The 16,828-nt window shown below is 43.0% G+C and overlaps 1 protein-coding gene across 1 annotated transcript; it reads right to left on the bottom strand.

The window, feature by feature from the left end:
• Positions 1-1,186: 1,186 nt before the first annotated feature.
• C2H8orf76 (chromosome 2 C8orf76 homolog) lies at positions 1,187-16,602 on the bottom strand. Its single transcript, XM_048841588.2, has 6 exons — positions 16,307-16,602; positions 11,828-11,923; positions 10,980-11,123; positions 9,638-10,164; positions 7,876-8,008; positions 1,187-6,427 (listed from the first exon to the last, which is right to left on the bottom strand). The coding sequence occupies exons 1-6, from the start codon at positions 16,415-16,417 to the stop codon at positions 6,269-6,271; spliced, it is 1,170 nt and encodes a 389-aa protein (XP_048697545.1). The 5' UTR covers positions 16,418-16,602; the 3' UTR covers positions 1,187-6,268.
• Between the last annotated feature and the right edge of the window lie 226 nt (positions 16,603-16,828).

Below are 16,828 nucleotides of genomic sequence, written 5' to 3'. Positions count from 1 at the left end.
GGGGTGACTCATTTGAGATTCCAACAAATCCTTTGTTGCTGCCTAAACCAGTGTCCTTTGTTCCTGAGAGGCTGGGCTGGGTTTGTCCCATACATACCCTGATGAGGTGTGAACTGCCCCTCTGCTCCTGGAGAGTTTTGCCTGGGCTTGTTTTAAGCCATGAGGACACATTTTCAGCCTCATAACTTTACACATGAAATTGCAACCTATAATATTAAACTACAACAACAATGCTCAGTGCATCACGAGCCTTCCAAAGACACCTGGCATGACAAATTTTGCATCAGATACCACATAATCATATTATAAGGATGAACATGGGGGTACAGGGTGTTCCCCTGAGGTAGAGTGTCACACCTGTCAACTATGAATTAGATTGAGACCACCAGCTTATGTTACACAGGTCACCAGAAGCCAGTAGATGGTAACAACTTTCAGTTACTATCACCTTCAGCTAGCTTTAGTCCATTAACCTATATGTGAAAAGCGTTCTAACCCATTAGCCCAGTACCACCTATTCTCTCATCACAGTTAGTTACACAACTGGAAACTGAAGCCTCCCATTTAGGAGAGACTCCCATTTCTAGAGGACAATTTTACCTTGAAAATATTTGCATAGATTCGGACTGGAAAATGGTGTGCAGTAAAGGAGATGAACAGTCTGAAAGCAAAGTCTTATCAATCACACACCTTACAGATACTAGGCTTAAAGGGCTCAGTTCATCCTAGAGGATGAATCTGTTATAAGTGCATGAATCTTTGAAATCCTCCCAGTGGTCATTTGGTTAAGTGAGAAGACAATGAAATAGACAGCAATTGGCAGTCAGAGTTTTCAAAACAAAAGGGTCTGCTCCTCAGAGGTGCTGTGTGTCTGTAACTCTGATTAAAGTGAATGGCCAGTACAGGTGTTAAGCACCGCTAGAGATCATGCCCCAAAATGGCATATCCTATATTTGAAAGGATCCTTAGAAATGAGGAAGTTTCCATAACTGTGAGGGAGGCATAAAACAATCATAAGGAAATTCAGTCGACATACATAGAATGTCCTTTATTTAACTCTTTATGTACACCAGAACACTAGTAAATCCTGGGGGAAATCTGTGCAAAATTTTTTTTTAAATTCTGCACACAATATTTTAAAATTCTGCATATTTTATTAGTCAAAATAACAATATAATCATGCCAGTTTCAATTATTTTGGTAATTTATTTTAAAATACCTGTCACAAGTATGTCTAACAGTACAGACAACAAAAGATTCAGGAAATGTTTTTTGACAAATAGATTCCTTACTAGGCATATGAATACAGAACTTTGAGTAATAATTCATTTATACTACAATACAGACTTTCCTGCATCCCTCAGAAGCAGTGCAAAGGCTTGTGGGGAGTCAGGGGTAATGGAGGAGCTGAGGAGGAGGGAAGTAATTGCTGGGCAGGAGCCTGGGAGTGAACCCGGAATGTTGTTGAGTGTGGGTGGGAGAAGTATGGAAAGTTTTCTGTTTGTTTTTAGGGGGTGGGGGAAGGGAGGGAGAGATTGTTAGGGAGTTGGGGAGCCTCCCCCATGCAGACCCTGACTGACCCCCAGCCTTTCCCATTCAGGCACATCTGCCCTGTATCCATATGTCCCTGCATCCCTCCTCACCCCTGCACCACCTCTCAGCCACTCCCCTCCATCCTGTCCCTATAATGCCCTGCATCCCCACTTACACATTCTCATGAGGCCCTGCATCCCAACGCCCATTCAGCTACTGGCTCAATGCTGTTAGCCCACTAGCTCCTGTGCCCCTTCCCCAATCTGTCCCCCCACTAGCCCTTCTGAACCCCCCAGCAGACCCATGTGCCTACCCCCCCCCCAATATCCCATGTCCCCTCACCTGACCCCGTAGGCAGAGTGCTGTGAGGAACACAGCCTCTCCTTCTCCTGCTCTGAGGCTGGCTGCTCCAGTCCAGAGCCAGCTGCCCTCACTTCTGGCGCCACAGCAGCTACTGGTGGGCAAAAGGTGTAACTGCAGTGTCTCTAGCAGAATCTATTTTCTGGGGAGAAAAAAAAAAAAAAAAATCTACGGAGGACATTAATTCTGTGCATGCACCAGAAGTGCAGAATTCCCCCAGAAGTAACACTAGGCAATAGATTTTTGCAGTAAGATCTTCAAGCATTTGCAGATTATAAACAAGGAAAAAATGGAATTGTTTGAGGTGGTGCAAGGAAAGGGAGTGATCAGAAAATTTTCCTGACAATGAGTTGTCTGAGGTTGTAGAACAATCTCCGCCGGGAAGCCCCTTCTTACCTAGTAAAATGGACAAAACACTAGAAAATGTACTGCAGGGAACAGCCCTGCACTAGCAGGAGGATGGTCTCTAACCATCTTGGCCTTTTCCACCACTAACATCTATGATAATGACTAGAGCACAGAATTGTGTTGATAAGCCACTGAATAAAATTGCAAAAGTATTTTGTGGCATCTGTTTTTATTTGATTTTCATTAACACCTTGTTCTGTTATCTACGAATAGCCATCAGGACAACCATGACCTATTCTCTTTGTAAAACAGATTTCAGAGGCCTCCATTAAATTCCCTTTGTGAGCAATGTTTTGCTTATTCCTTTCCTCTTAACTTGTGCACCTTCTACTATCTTTTCCAATAGCATAACTTGTTTCTATATAGTCATAACAAAACTAAAAGAAAAATTAATTTTATTTCCACTGACATCGATTAAACCCATACAGCCTATTGGCCTACTTGGGGTGCTAATGTATTCTGTTCATATTTTTAATAGGGATGTGCCAAAGGGGTCAATAAAATATTTTGATAGTGCCAGCTTTGTAATTCAGTTAGTGTAAATGCAGTTGCCAGAGAGAGCTTATTGCACCTGTCCTCTGGTATTTATATTACCTAAAAGACCCAGTCAGCACTAGGGACTGCGTAAATACTTATTAGAAGACAAGCCCTAGCCCAACCAGGGTACACTCTAGGCTTAGGTCTCTAAAGCTCGTAGTGGCTTTACATTTAGTTCCAGTTCCAACTCAAAGTAGAAAGTTTTATAAGTTAATTTTTTACTGACTTGGGTCCTGCATATCTTTTTTGGTACAGTAGAAATCTGCTGAGACAGCCGGAGGCTGGTTATAGGGGGTACACAATAGAGGTCCTTCTACTCTAGAACTTACTTCACCCTTTGTAAGGCCTGTATATTTACAGGATTTTCTGAGGAGCTGGAGCGTGGTTTGGGAGCTTTTCCTGGTAACCAAACTGATAAACAATTTTCCTTGTTACTGTGAAATCATAGCTTGGGGACTGCAGAATCATAGGCTGTGCACAGCTAACCAGGAGAGTGGATTGTTAATAATGATGGCCACAGGACTAGAATATCACACAAACTTGCAACTTGCCAGTAAACATTTATGGTTACGTTCCATAAAAGACCCTTTTTAAATGGGAGCACTGTGATAAAGGGAGCTGCTGACTAGCCAGTACATTTAATCAGAGGACTCATATTTTGGTCCTTTAAAAATATTTTGTAGCGTAGAGTTTCACTACCAGGTGGACGATTTACCTATTCAGTCATCTGTTCATGCCAAATTGCAGCAAGGTGACATTATGACTTGCATGGTGCTTTAGTTAAATGTTTAAAGCCGAACACCAGGGATATAGCTTCTTCTTTGATGAGGAATTCACTGGCATAAAATTTCAAGCCAATTTAATGGTGTGCTGCAAGTTCCCAAGACACCTCTCAAGATGATCCACCAACAATAGTGCCCACTGGCTAAAACAGACAGCCAGTAATAATAAAAAGCATAGCTATCCTAGCACCAGCTCTAGAGTTTTAAAAAAAAAAAGCAACTGCTACCAACCAGCCCGTTATACAAATCATCTATCACAAAACATTTTGCTGGTCCTAATATTTTATAGACCTAAGCAACTGATAGTTCCTCAGAATAAAGCCAACTCTTGAGATTTGACCTAGTCATTCATAGCCCAATGAAATATACAAAAGCAGTCTCAGTGCTGTGCAAATATTAAACTATATGAAATTGATCCAATACGGTAGTGGGGGATACTTTGTGCAGCTGAGTTCTCCAAAACTTTAGAGGAAGTGTAGATTGGAGACAAACGGATAATAATGTGGGAGGTCCACTTTGGATAGAGTATAAGGGTCAAATTCAGCCCTGGCATTAATGGGTGCAGCTCACATTAATTTACGTAAGGGCTGAGCTTGAATGTCAAGTGAATGTCATTTCTGTTCTGATGGAAAGTAGTTCACAATTTCAGCAAAAAATTAAGCAAAAAATCCTAAACAGGCTCCCACAAGCTAAACTGGCCAATGATCAACAGCACATGTAATTACAAGCAGCTGCAGAAGTGTCCCAACTTTCAGCAAAGCCCGAGAAAGATACTGACACACCACTTACATTTGCTTGAGGAGAAAGGCTCATGTAAACACCACCATGAGACTCCACTCCAACTCTGCTAACTGTGGCAGTGAACAGCTGGTTATGTCTGCCATAAACTAGAATTACTGCATTCAAATGCTTATTAACAGTATTAAATAGCATATAGTTAGTGTGCTGCCATGCAACAATCACTTTAGAACCATTATAACTAGCTTTCCATAAATCTTCCTATCCAAAAGTAGAAACTGACAGTCTAGGAAGTACATATAGTTGTATGTAAGCATCAGTTTATTCAGTGTCGTCTTTAAAAGAGCCCAGTAAAGTGTTCTAAAAGTAAAGAACACACATGACTAAAAGGAATACTTGGTTATATTTAAGTATACTTGCCAAACAACTACCTTCCATAACAAGCTGTCCAGGATGTGGTTTAACATTAAGTTACAAAACCACCATAAATAATTTGATACGACAGGGAGGCAATTTTTTTTTCCCCCTGGAGAAGCCCGATACTTAACTTTTACTGAACACAAATGATTACTGAGCATTACATAACAATGCTGAATAATTGTTTTAAACTCCATTTCAAATTAGCAGAGACGTGTGGCTTTGAGTGGGGGAATTACAGTCCAGTGTATTTGTTTTTAAAAGCTTCAGCATTCTTTAGTACACTGAAAAGAAAGGCAAGCACAAGATAAGGAAAATCCCCAAGAAAACAAAATCATGCTGAAAGAGTATATTTTGATTTGGTAACAGTTAATGAAAAATTAATGAGAACAGAATACATTTCATGTTTGAAGAGGAATAGGGAATAATTTTTTTTTAAAAATTAAGAGCACACCTTGGTTGCCTGGAATGCAAATGATGTTGAACAGAGAAAACCAAACAAAGATCTCTGCCTTTTCCAAAGCACAGAACAAGTCCAAACCATGTAATTTCACTGCTTTTAAATGTACAGCAAACAGGTGTCTGGATTCATTATAAATTGAAGGTTTAACATGAAAAATCTGTACAGATGAGAGAACTGGTTTGCAGTATGATCAACAATGCATTTTTCTCTTGCACAATTTCACAAAGAGTACAATCGGACTAAGTTCTCTCCAGTATGTATAGCCTCAGAAACTTATTACTCTGAGCCCTCTGCACAAGCAAAAGTGGGGATGTATAGTGAGTTCTACACTTGCACAGAGAACCCATTAGTCTTGAAGAGAGACTCCCTGTGCAGACTAGAAGGGACATATTAGCATTACATTTTTAGAAAGTCATAGAGAGTTGCTCCTTATTGAAAATGTTCTGAATACAACTTAATATATTAAGGTTCTCAGCTATCTGAATTTGAATAGTAGAAATATCTCTACTTATAAAGAAATACTAATTTTAAAAACACACCCACCAGATTTTAAAATAAGAAACTGCTAATTCTACAGCTCTAAATACAGCAAGATAAAACCAAATACTGAAGAAATTTCAGGCTAAATATTGTGGTGAGACTCCCCTAAGGACATCAGAGCTGCAAAGAAATCATAGGTGAGGTGTGCCCAAGAAGTAAACTTTGTGATGTTTGTGTTGCAATATGCCTTTGAAGGCTGAGAATGTACCTTGCCATGGCCCAGTTTTAAACCAGATCTGTCACTTCTATTGGAAATGTTGTAGCACAGAAAGAAAAAGCCTACAAATATGCAAGGAGACTGATGATTATAAATGCAGCCAATATATGCTTTTAAAAGATATACAATCACGTTACTTTAAAAATAAAGAAATATGAACTTTATTCCATAAGTTATTCCATCATCATTAGAGGTAGAGAGGATAAAAAAAATAAATACAATAGCCTGTAAGTTACTTATGATGGAATACATATATCTGGGCAGAATTGTCTCTCAAAATGACAAAATGTCTTGGAGCTTTTTGAACCATTTGCCTTCAAATTCTATAGCTGATGTAGTTACCAAGGATGTCAGGGCTGAAGGGCCTACAGATTTTATCTCTCCCTGAACACCCTCTTTCAGTTTTTCTGGAATGAGATCCTCTCCCATAACCTGCAGGTGAAATAAAAAGGGGGAAGAAAAAAAAACCTGAAAAATTAACAGCAGGGAAAATAATACAGTTTACAGCAGTGGTTCTCAAAGCCAGTCCGCAGCTTGTTCAGGAAAAGCCCCTGGCATGCCGGACCGGTTTGTTTACCTGCCTCGTCCGCAGGTTTGGCCAATTGTGGCTCCCATTGGCCACGGTTCACCGCTCCAGGCCAATGGGGCTGCAGGAAGGGTGGCCAGCATGTCCCTTGGCCCGCGCCGCTTCCCGTTGCCCCCATTGGCCTGGAGCGGCGAACCGTGGCTAGCGGGAGCCACGATCGGCCAAACCTGCGGACGCAGAAGGTAAACAAACCGGTCCGACGAGCCAGGGGCTTTCCCTGAACAAGCAGCGGAACGGCTTTGAGAACCACTGGTCTACAATAAATAAACATACACTTACATCTAGGAACACTAATAATACAACCGAGCTAAAATTTCCAGCACATGGTCAAACTGTTCACCTACTGCATTGTGCAACAAGAATGGGACACTGAAGGCCCATGTGACATAGCTGCAAAACTCCTCTCAGTTGGTCTTGGCTGTGCTCTGATGTTGGGGTTTTTGCTCACAGGATGAAAGTGAGAAACCTCAATGCCAAATATAAATTCAAGTAATTCACACACGGCAGCAGCAGCAGCATTTTGATTTCCCAGGAAGGCAGGCATTATACCAACAAATGCACGAGAAGGGAGTCATTTCCTTTCCCAGATTTCTTTGTAATGTACTAGATAATCTGCATACTACTGCCCTCTAATGGATGGAATCAGTCCTGCTCTAAAGTGTCAGCTTGCAATGGACTTGCCTTTTAGTGGCTGATTAAATAAAAAGTATAAAGCCCTACTAGTGACAGCAAAAGGAGATTCTCCTTGAGTTCAAAGTATATAGATGCCTATGTATCATGAACTCAACACCTCAAAATCCATCTTTGAGGCTGCATGTTTGTAATCTCTATGAACTCAGACATGGAATATATTCCCACTCTTATGGAACCATCTAAAACTAGTATAGAACCTAGTACACAGAATAAGACGACAAAAATTAATACTGTTAAAATAATTATTGCAAGGAAGTTTCAGTTTGGTTTTCTGGAAAACTAATAAGAAACTGGAGTGTTTAATAAGACTCCATGTGTTCTCAGTTTGTTGTATGTTTATAATTTTCTCTCCTGGACACATTTTTCTTAAAATGAAACTGTGTCCTAATCAAAGCAAAAACAATCAGGTAATAACAGAATACCCCAAAACAACAGGCACCTCTTCAAAGTACCTACAAATGTAAGTCTGAAGAGTCGGTGCTTACATAATGCCCCTTCCCCTTCCCCAGGAACATTTCCAGTAGACAAATCTCTGCAAACTAAGTGGATCAATATAAGACAGTGTCTATGAACTCGTTTCACAATGAAATGGTACACTCACCTCAGTAATCAATAGCAAGGATTCTTCCTTTAAACCAAAACCTTTTACTTTGTCTTCAGTTTCCTGCTGAGCCTTTAAATTTTTCTCCAGAGCAAAGGATGACTGTTGCAACTGTGTAATCTGAAGTAAAAGCCTGAAAGTAGAAAGTCTCAGTGAAAATATGCAGCCAATTCAGAGGAGTGCTGACTGTAAAAATATTAGACAACATGAAATCAAGTCTTTTTAAGTATTGTTTTAAAACAAACGTTTTTTCTTGGGATTTTTAACCAGGGAAGTGGAGAAAGAGGAGAAATCTGTACACATCTATGCAGGTTATATTATACTCAGCACTGTGATATGAGATACACCATGGTTTGATATGGGATACCCAGCTTCAGCGTTCATCCTGTGCTCAATATCTGATTTCAGACTTAACAAGAAAGCAGCATCTTGCTGCATATAGAGATGACTATCATTGTAAACAGGAGAGAGAGAAACTTCAGTTTTAAGGCAAAAAGGCACCTTAGATTGCGGGGGAGGGATAGCTCAATGGTTTGAGCATTGGCCTGCTAAACCCAGGCTTGTGAGTTCAATCCTTGAGGGGGCAATTTAGGGATGTGGGGCAAAAATTGGGGATTGGTCCTGCTTTAAGCAGGGGGTTGGACTAGATGACCTCCTAAGGTCCCTTCCAACCCTGATATTCTAGGATTCTAAAGAATCTCGTAAGTTCATACTCATCTCCACACAAACCAGTCCTCAGACGTGGCTCTAAAATCTTTTAGAACTGTACCCATTTCAGAGGAAGTGCTGCAAGCCTCAACATGATGCTTTTAGTGCATTTATAGACAAGCTCTTTCACCAGCAGAAGTTAGTCCAATAAAAGATATTACACCTCACCCACAGTTTTAGTACAGAACCTTATTCGCTGAGGGGTGAAATTCATAGGAACCTCTCTCCCCCCTTTTGAGGGACAGTTATACCTCACCTGTTCTGAGGTGTACACTAAACATTTTAAAATTCCACAGGATGATTTTAACATATTCAATGACTTATGAAAATCTTGGATTTCTTAGAGGCAAGGACAGAAATTCATAAGAGCTCATTTCTAATAATTTTTGTCAAAGATTATGTTTTTGGTTGGGAAGAAAGGGGGAAGAGAAACAGTTATGCAATTCATTGTTTTCTCTTCAGCCAACTGTCACAGAATTAAATTTATTTTTCAACTTCATCCATTGTGCAAACTGGTGAATTATAAAAATAATTAATTTTTCTCTGAGCTATCTAAGCTGCAAGCAAATAAGACAGGCTGTATAACCAGGAAGTAAGTCAGCTATCCCTCTCCATTGCTCAAGTTGTTGCTGTACCATGAATTCCAAAACTAAAAGCAGCACGACAACGGAAATAGCACAGTATTAGTAGTGTAAGTATGGGAAGCTTTCCATATAAAATCATTTTTAAAAAGACCGTTGAGAATATATATTACCACTTTAGGGTATTAAGGCAAAGAATTTAAAAAATTGAATTCATTTACATTTCATCCATTCACAAGAGTGGTTTGCTTTTTGCATTTAACTCAGATTGCACAGTGAAATCAGACTGGTCAGTTTTATTTTCTGGTGCTCTTGCAGTAGTACGTTTGTGTGTGTTTGCAACAATGAGGGAAATATTTAAATTGACAATGTCAAATTTTGATATTAAGGTTTAGGAATACTACATTTTTAAAATAAAATCTTTTTGGACTAAGGGTAGTTAAGGTTTTCCCTTTAGTTATATATTTAGTTACCTTGTTCTAACAAAGGAAGCACATGCCTTTATCCAAACATCTTTCAATGCTTCCTGTCCCCAGAACTCAAAGGTAGCATGTTTCATTTTGTCCCGTGTTTCACATTCGTCTGTGATATGGAGGGATCCCTCTACCATGTGGTTATCGCTGTAAGATACTGAGCTGTCTCTGATTGTTTTTGTAGAAAGTGTTGACCAAACGTCTTCTCCCGCGCTATGCGTTTTGTGACATTGAAGGTTCATTTCTTTTCCAAACAGTCCTGGTGAGGTTTGGAAAACTTGGTCATTTGCACTACAATCTTTGCATTGAACAAGTTTTGTTTCTGAAATGAATGATGGAGGCAGAGTCTGTAAAAAGTACATATAAGCCTCAGCAAGTAGCTTCCAGTTCCATGGGTTAAAAGGATGTAAGGAAATCAGTTGCTGTAGGCATGTGACCTTTTTCTTGATATTTTTCAGGCGACAGTAAATGGCAAATTGCAGGTTGAGGACAGTTGTTAAATGATCTGTGTTAGTTGCCCCATTTCTCTAGAAACAAATTATGACAGATTAAATACAGTAGAATGGACAGAGTCATCATTGTTCAGGAGGATATTTTTTCCAGTGATGCACAAATCCCTCCCTCCACTTATGATTTCCAAAATTAATTCTCCAAATTCTGTTAAATATTTTAAAGATAATCTGATATAATGATGTGCAATCAGCCACAGCAGATTCAAGAATGCACTCCCCTAAGTGGTGCCTTATCCCAATCTGACATTATCATCCTTGAATTTTATCACCACTTATCTTTTTTATAATTTTATACTGCCACCCATCGACACAGTATCTTAGTGTCTTCCACATAAAACAGCAAAAGCAAAATCCCTAGTGGACTTCATGAAGTCTCTGGCACTTCTCCTTTTACAGGCACAGAACTCTGCTTGGGGTAAGATTTTTGGAGGCGTGTGGGAGGAGTTGGTAGCGAATGCTTGGGAGTAAGAGGGTGTTCAAATTGGGGATGCCACTTACGGTGAAAAGATATGGACTATTCATTTACTCCCTTTCTTAATTACATTAATCCTGGCCAGAAGAGCAAGATTCTACTCCTCTCTAAGATTACCACCAACACTTTTGTGGCAAAGCGTTTTAATTTGTAAAGAACAAATACATATATTAGTGACAACCACTCTCCCTTTACCAAACATTCCTTGCACTGAGCTCACACAAAGGGGTTATTTTACAGGAGAAGGATATTTTTTCAGAAAACAGTTATGTGTTAATAATAAAAAAAAAGTACTAATCATGGTAGGGTGGGTGTGTAGGTGTTGCGGGGGGTGGGGGGAAAGGACTGCTTAACTAACCAGTTTTTCTGCAATATCCAGAGCCTCCTTGTGCCTTCCTAAGTGAGCTAAACACCGAGCTTGGCCCTCTTGGACATCTCTTCTCATTGCAACGTTACTGGAAGGTAACAGCAGCAAGCAGCTTGAGTACTCATACAGTGCTTTCTAGTAGGATGTTTGCAAAAATAAAAGTTAAAATGAAAAGCAACAGGATATAGGACTAAACAGATCTAAAAGAAAAAGATCAAAAGCTATAACTTAAATATGCACCACAATTACAGCTATAATCTGAATGGATAGGAATTCGAAGATCAAATCAACAACCTATTTTGTTTAAGGTGACCTGCCAAGTACTTTGAAAAACTGGGCATGAGCTGGCTTTTTAGAGGGGGTGTGGAGAGAAATGGTGAACTTCTTTATTATGTATAAAGACTAATAAGGAAGATGAATATAAAAAGTGTTAAACACAATCCTTCAGGTTGATGAACAATCTCAACGATCACTGATGTAAATGGGGTTTGCTCAGCACATGAAAGGATCATGTACTCATTCGGGAAAAAAATAAAAGGTTAAAAGAGAGCAAGGAAGGTCTGAGTATCAGAAAACATCTGTAGAAATCTAATAGCTCAGCCGATAAATCAAGCCTTACAAAATGTATTTGATCACAGAAACCATTTTTCATTTCGACCTAGTCGGTTTTAGGTGGAATCCGCTATATTTAAAGTTTTGAGCTTTATCTACTTGAGGTTCCCTTTAACAACTACAGGACATAAACATTCAAGCTGTTGATGCAGAAAGCTTCAATAATCCAAGATCTCAATTTGACTCATATCCCTGTTTCACAGAAAGTACTGGAACCATAAAAATACCTGAAACTCTTGTTGTCTGTATGCCAAATCCCCTCTGAATTTTTTGGCAGTTAGAATTTCAACATTGTCCTCGCTGTTTGCTTCCTCACAAAACCACTGTAAACCCAAAGGAAAATATTCAAGTGTATTGTGGAAATTGAAGTTATGATTTTTAACTTGGCTATTAAGCAGTTTACAACAACAAACTACTAATGTCAGGACTGAGTACAGTATTTCAGGATGAGACTACACAGCAGTAGATTTGTAAGTGGGGAGACAGCATGAGGGCCAATGCAGCCATCATATTTAGAACAGGGTGAGCAAACTTTGGCCCAGGGGCCAGAAATGGCCTGCGAGCCATTTTAAGCCAGCCCGCAAGCTCCCGCTGGGGAGTGGGGTCTGGAGCTTGCCCTGCTTTGGCGCTCCAGCCGGGACATTGGGTCTGGGGCCGCACCACGCGGCTTGGCCCTGCTCCGGTGCTCCAGCTGGGGTGCTTGGTTGGGTGCCGCACCGTGCGGCTCCTGGAAGACGTGGCATGGCACTCGTCTGACTCCTACACACTCCAATGGCCCCCTCTGGTGCTCCAATGGGAGCTGTAGGGGCGGTGCCTGTGGATGGGGCAGCGAGCAGAGCCTGTCACCCAGCACCACTCCAGAGCCCACACCCCCAACCAGAGCCCTCACCTCCTCCCGCACCCCAACCCCAATTTTGTGAGCATTCATGGCCCACCATACAATTTCTATTCCCAGATGTGGCCCTCAGGCCAAAAAGTTTGCCCACCCCTGATTTAGAAGCTACCACACCAAGTTCACCATAATGGGTAAATATAATACTGCATTAAATGCAAACATTTATGGTACTATAAAGTTAAGATTGTGAACCAGACATCTAAAAAATAAGGAAATTAAGAAGTTAAGGTTTCAACAGCAATTTATCTCAGGTAGGTTACACAGCCTATGTATTTTATAGCAGCAGTTCTCAACCTATTTCTTTCCGAGGCCCCCTCCCAACATGCAATAAAAACTCCATGGCCCACTAGTGCCACAACAACCGCCTTGCTGCATACAAAAAACAGGGCCGTCGTTAGGGAATAGCACGCAGGGCAGTTACTTGGGGCCCTACATCACAGGGGCCTCCACAAAGCTACATTCCTCAGGCTTCAGCCCCTGATGGCAGGCCTCGGGGCTTGTCATAAATATAAAGGGAAGGGTAAACCCCTTTGAAATCCCTCCTGGCCAGGGGAAAGCTCCTCTCACCTGTAAAGGGTTAAGAAGCTAAAGGTAACCTCGCTGGCACCTGACCAAAATGACCAATGAGGAGACAAGATACTTTCAAAAGCTGGGAGGAGGGAGAGAAACAAAGGGTCTGTGTCTGTCTGTGTCCTGCTCTTGCCAGGGATAGACCAGGAATGGAGTCTTAGAACTTTTAGTAAGTAATCTAGCTAGGCATGTGTTAGATTATGATTTCTTTAAATGGCTGAGAAAATAATTGTGCTGAATAGAATAACTATTTCTGTCTGTGTATCTTTTTTGTAACTTAAGGGTTTGCCTAGAGGGGTTCTCTATGTTTTTGAATCTAATTACCCTGTAAGATATCTACCATCCTGATTTTACAGGGGGGATTTCTTTATTTCTATTTACTTCTATTTTTTCATGTCAAGGTTCCTCCCCCACTCTGAACTCTAGGGTACAGATGTGGGGACCTGTATGAAAAACCTCCTAAGCTTATCTTTACCAGCTTAGGTCAAAACTTCCCCAAGGTACAAAATATTACACCCGTTATCCTTGGAATGGCCGCTACCACCACCAAACTAATACTGGTTACTGGGGAAGAGCTGTTTGGACGCGTCTTTCCCCCCAAAATACTTCCCAAAACCTTGCACCCCACCTCCTGGACAAGGTTTGGTAAAAAGCCTCACCAATTTGCCTAGGTGACTACAGACCCAGACCCTTGGATCTTAAGAACAATGAACAATCCTCCCAACACTTGCACCCCCCCTTTCCTGGGAAATGTTGGATAAAAAGCCTCACCAATTTGCATAGGTGACCACAGACCCAAACCCTTGGATCTGAGAACAATGAAAAAGCATTCAGTTTTTTACAAGAAGACTTTTAATAAAAAATAGAAGTAAATAGAAATAAAGAAATCCCCCCTGTAAAATCAGGATGGTAGATATCTTACAGGGTAATTAGATTCAAAAACATAGAGAACCCCTCTAGGCAAACCCTTAAGTTACAAAAAAGATATACAGACAGAAATAGTTATTCTATTCAGCACAATTATTTTCTCAGCCATTTAAAGAAATCATAATCTAACACATGCCTAGCTAGATTACTTACTAAAAGTTCTAAGACTCCATTCCTGGTCTATCCCTGGCAGAAACCAGCATACCGACAGACACAGACCCTTTGTTTCTCTCCCTCCTCCCAGCTTTTGAAAGTGTCTTGTCTCCTCATTGGTCATTTTGGTCAGGTGCCAGCGAGGTTACCTTTAGCTTCTTAACCCTTTACAGGTGAGAGGAGCTTTTCCCCTGGCCAGGAGGGATTTCAAAGGGGTTTACCCTTCCCTTTATATTTATGACAGGGCTTCAGCCCCAGAGAGTGGGTCTTTGCCTTTCTGCCCTAGGCCCCAACGAGTCTAATTCTGGCCCTGCTTGGCAGACCCCCTGAAACCTGCTTGCAGCCCCCTAGGGGGCCCCAGACTCCTTGTTGAGAACCATTGTTTTACAGCATACCCAAGTACTGGCAGGCTGAAGTGTATAGTCAACAAATAGACTAGAAATCTAAACTTTTCAATTTCCTGATTCACATTCTTGGTTTTCTCAATCTTAATGTTGCATTCACAGTCATTTTCACTTCTTTTTTTAAAAGAAAGATTAGAGACATGCTGCTGAAAAGTTTTCACAAAGTTCTCCCCCTTCTAAAGTGCCACAGCAGCATGACTATTCTATTTGACAGATTCTTATACCATCCTCATCACCATAGTATCTAAGCATCTTCCAGTAGTGCCTTAATCACCAGAACTAACATTTGCCATGTGAGGTTCATTCTCTCTCTCATCCTCTCCTCGGGATGTGTTAAATGGAGAGTTTTGGTTTGGTAGAGTGTGGGTGGAGGCTGGAGGAGTGTGTGTGTTTTAAACGTACATGCTGCTATATATTTATGTTACAGTAGACAAATGACCTAAACTCAGAAACACTGTAAAGACAACTCTCAAAGCCAAGGTGGACTATCTACTGTCAGCACTCATTTTACCATTTGGACACCATGAAAAACTGTATGGATTATTATTTGTATTACCATAGAAGCCTCAGTCATGGACCAGGACCCCAGAGTGCTAAGTGCTGTATGAACACAGAGCAAAAAGCCCCAGCCCCAAAGAGTTTACAATCTAAGAAATGGATACAGGTCTAATGCACATGGGTGAACACTGCAGGCCCCATTCTGCTCTCACTTAGACTAGGCACAGATCTGGCACTGCAAGAACCCCACCCCCCAACAGTGGCCTGGCACAGCCCCTTTCCACAATGCCCCCCCCACTACCCATACAACAGTGTCCCTCAATCCAACCCCCCAACAGTTCACTGACCCAGCCCCCACACACGTTACCGCCCCAATAGTGCTCCCCAGCCCAGCCCAGCCCCCACTGCCTGTACAACAGTCCTTAAGACTGCCACTTTTCTAATTGCTGTTAACCAGACCCTGCAGGCCCTGCTCCGCCTCTTCCCCTAAACCCCCATCCTGTTGCTCATTGGACATCTCCACATCCCTCCCCCCAGCTGGGCTCCCTCTGCTGAGTAGGAGCTGGTGCGGGTTAATGATCTGGTGCCTCCCCTTGCCCTGTGGTAACCGGACTGTTGGTGTCCGCTCAGTACATCTGACTGGACACTGCCAGGTCCCTTTTTCAACTGGACTTTCCGGTCAAAAACCAGATACCTGGCAACCCTAACATGGTATCCAGACGCCAAAAACTTGACTGTCTGGATAAACCCCAGACAGGCGGCAACCATAACATGGCCCCCCACTGCCCGTACAACAGTGCCCCCCCCAGCCCAGCCCCCACAGCCCAGCCCCCACTGCCCATACAATGGTGCCCCCCCAGTCCAGTGTTTCCCAGCCCAGCCCCCACTGCCCATACAACGGTGCCCCCACAGCCCAGTGTTCGCCAACCCCCTAACAGTGCTCCCCAGCCCAGCCCCTGTTGCCCATACAACAGTGCCCCCCAGCCCAGCCCCCACTGCCCATACAATGGTGCCCCCCCAGTCCAGTGTTTCCCAGCCCAGCCCCCACTGCCCATACAACGGTGACCCCCGGCCCAGTGTTCCCCAGCCCAGCGCCCCACTGTCCATAAATGGTGCCCCCCCGCCCAGTGTTTCCCAGCCCAGCCCCCACTGCCCATACAACGGTACCCCCCCAGCCCAGCCCAGCCCAGCCCCCCCGTGGGCCCGGCCCGGGGGCAGAGGACACTCCCCGGGGGCTCCCGCGAGCCGCCGCCCCTCACCCGAGGCTCGCAGTGCTTGGCGCTGTAGGCCGCGCAGCCGCCGCCCCGGCCCCTGTCCCTGCTCCGCGCGAACACTGAATCCTCGAATTCGGACCCCAGCGCCGGCTCCATCGCCCCAGCACAACCGGCCTCCCTGGCCACAGAGTCCCGGCTAGAGCGCCCCCCGTGCGGGAACAGATAAAGCCGTGGCTAGAGTGTCCCCTGGCTGAGCCTAGCCAGAAGGCGGTGCCGCGCAGCGGCTAGCGTGCTCCCCCACGGAGACCATAGAGAAGCGCGGCCCCGCGGCCGGAGTGTCTCCCCTGATGGGGTACTGAGCAAAAATCAAGGAGGACGCGGCTAGAGAGTCCCTCCCTGGCTATAGAGACGCAGTGGCAGCAGCTAGAGTGCCGCCCCGTGCTTCCGGGAGCCATCTCGGATTCGGCCTAGGCGCGCCCGCGGCGGCGCTGCCACTGGGAGGGGAAAGAGCCGAGACGCTGGTGGGAACCGAGCAGTCGGAGGGCATTGGGTCAGGCACTGCGCCCC

The sequence above is a fragment of the Caretta caretta genome, chromosome 2, assembly GCF_965140235.1.
Source record: "Caretta caretta isolate rCarCar2 chromosome 2, rCarCar1.hap1, whole genome shotgun sequence".
Lineage (NCBI taxonomy): Eukaryota > Metazoa > Chordata > Testudines > Cheloniidae > Caretta > Caretta caretta.
The sequence above is the reverse complement of the archived record's forward strand: the minus strand, read 5'-3'. Positions and strand labels throughout refer to the sequence as shown.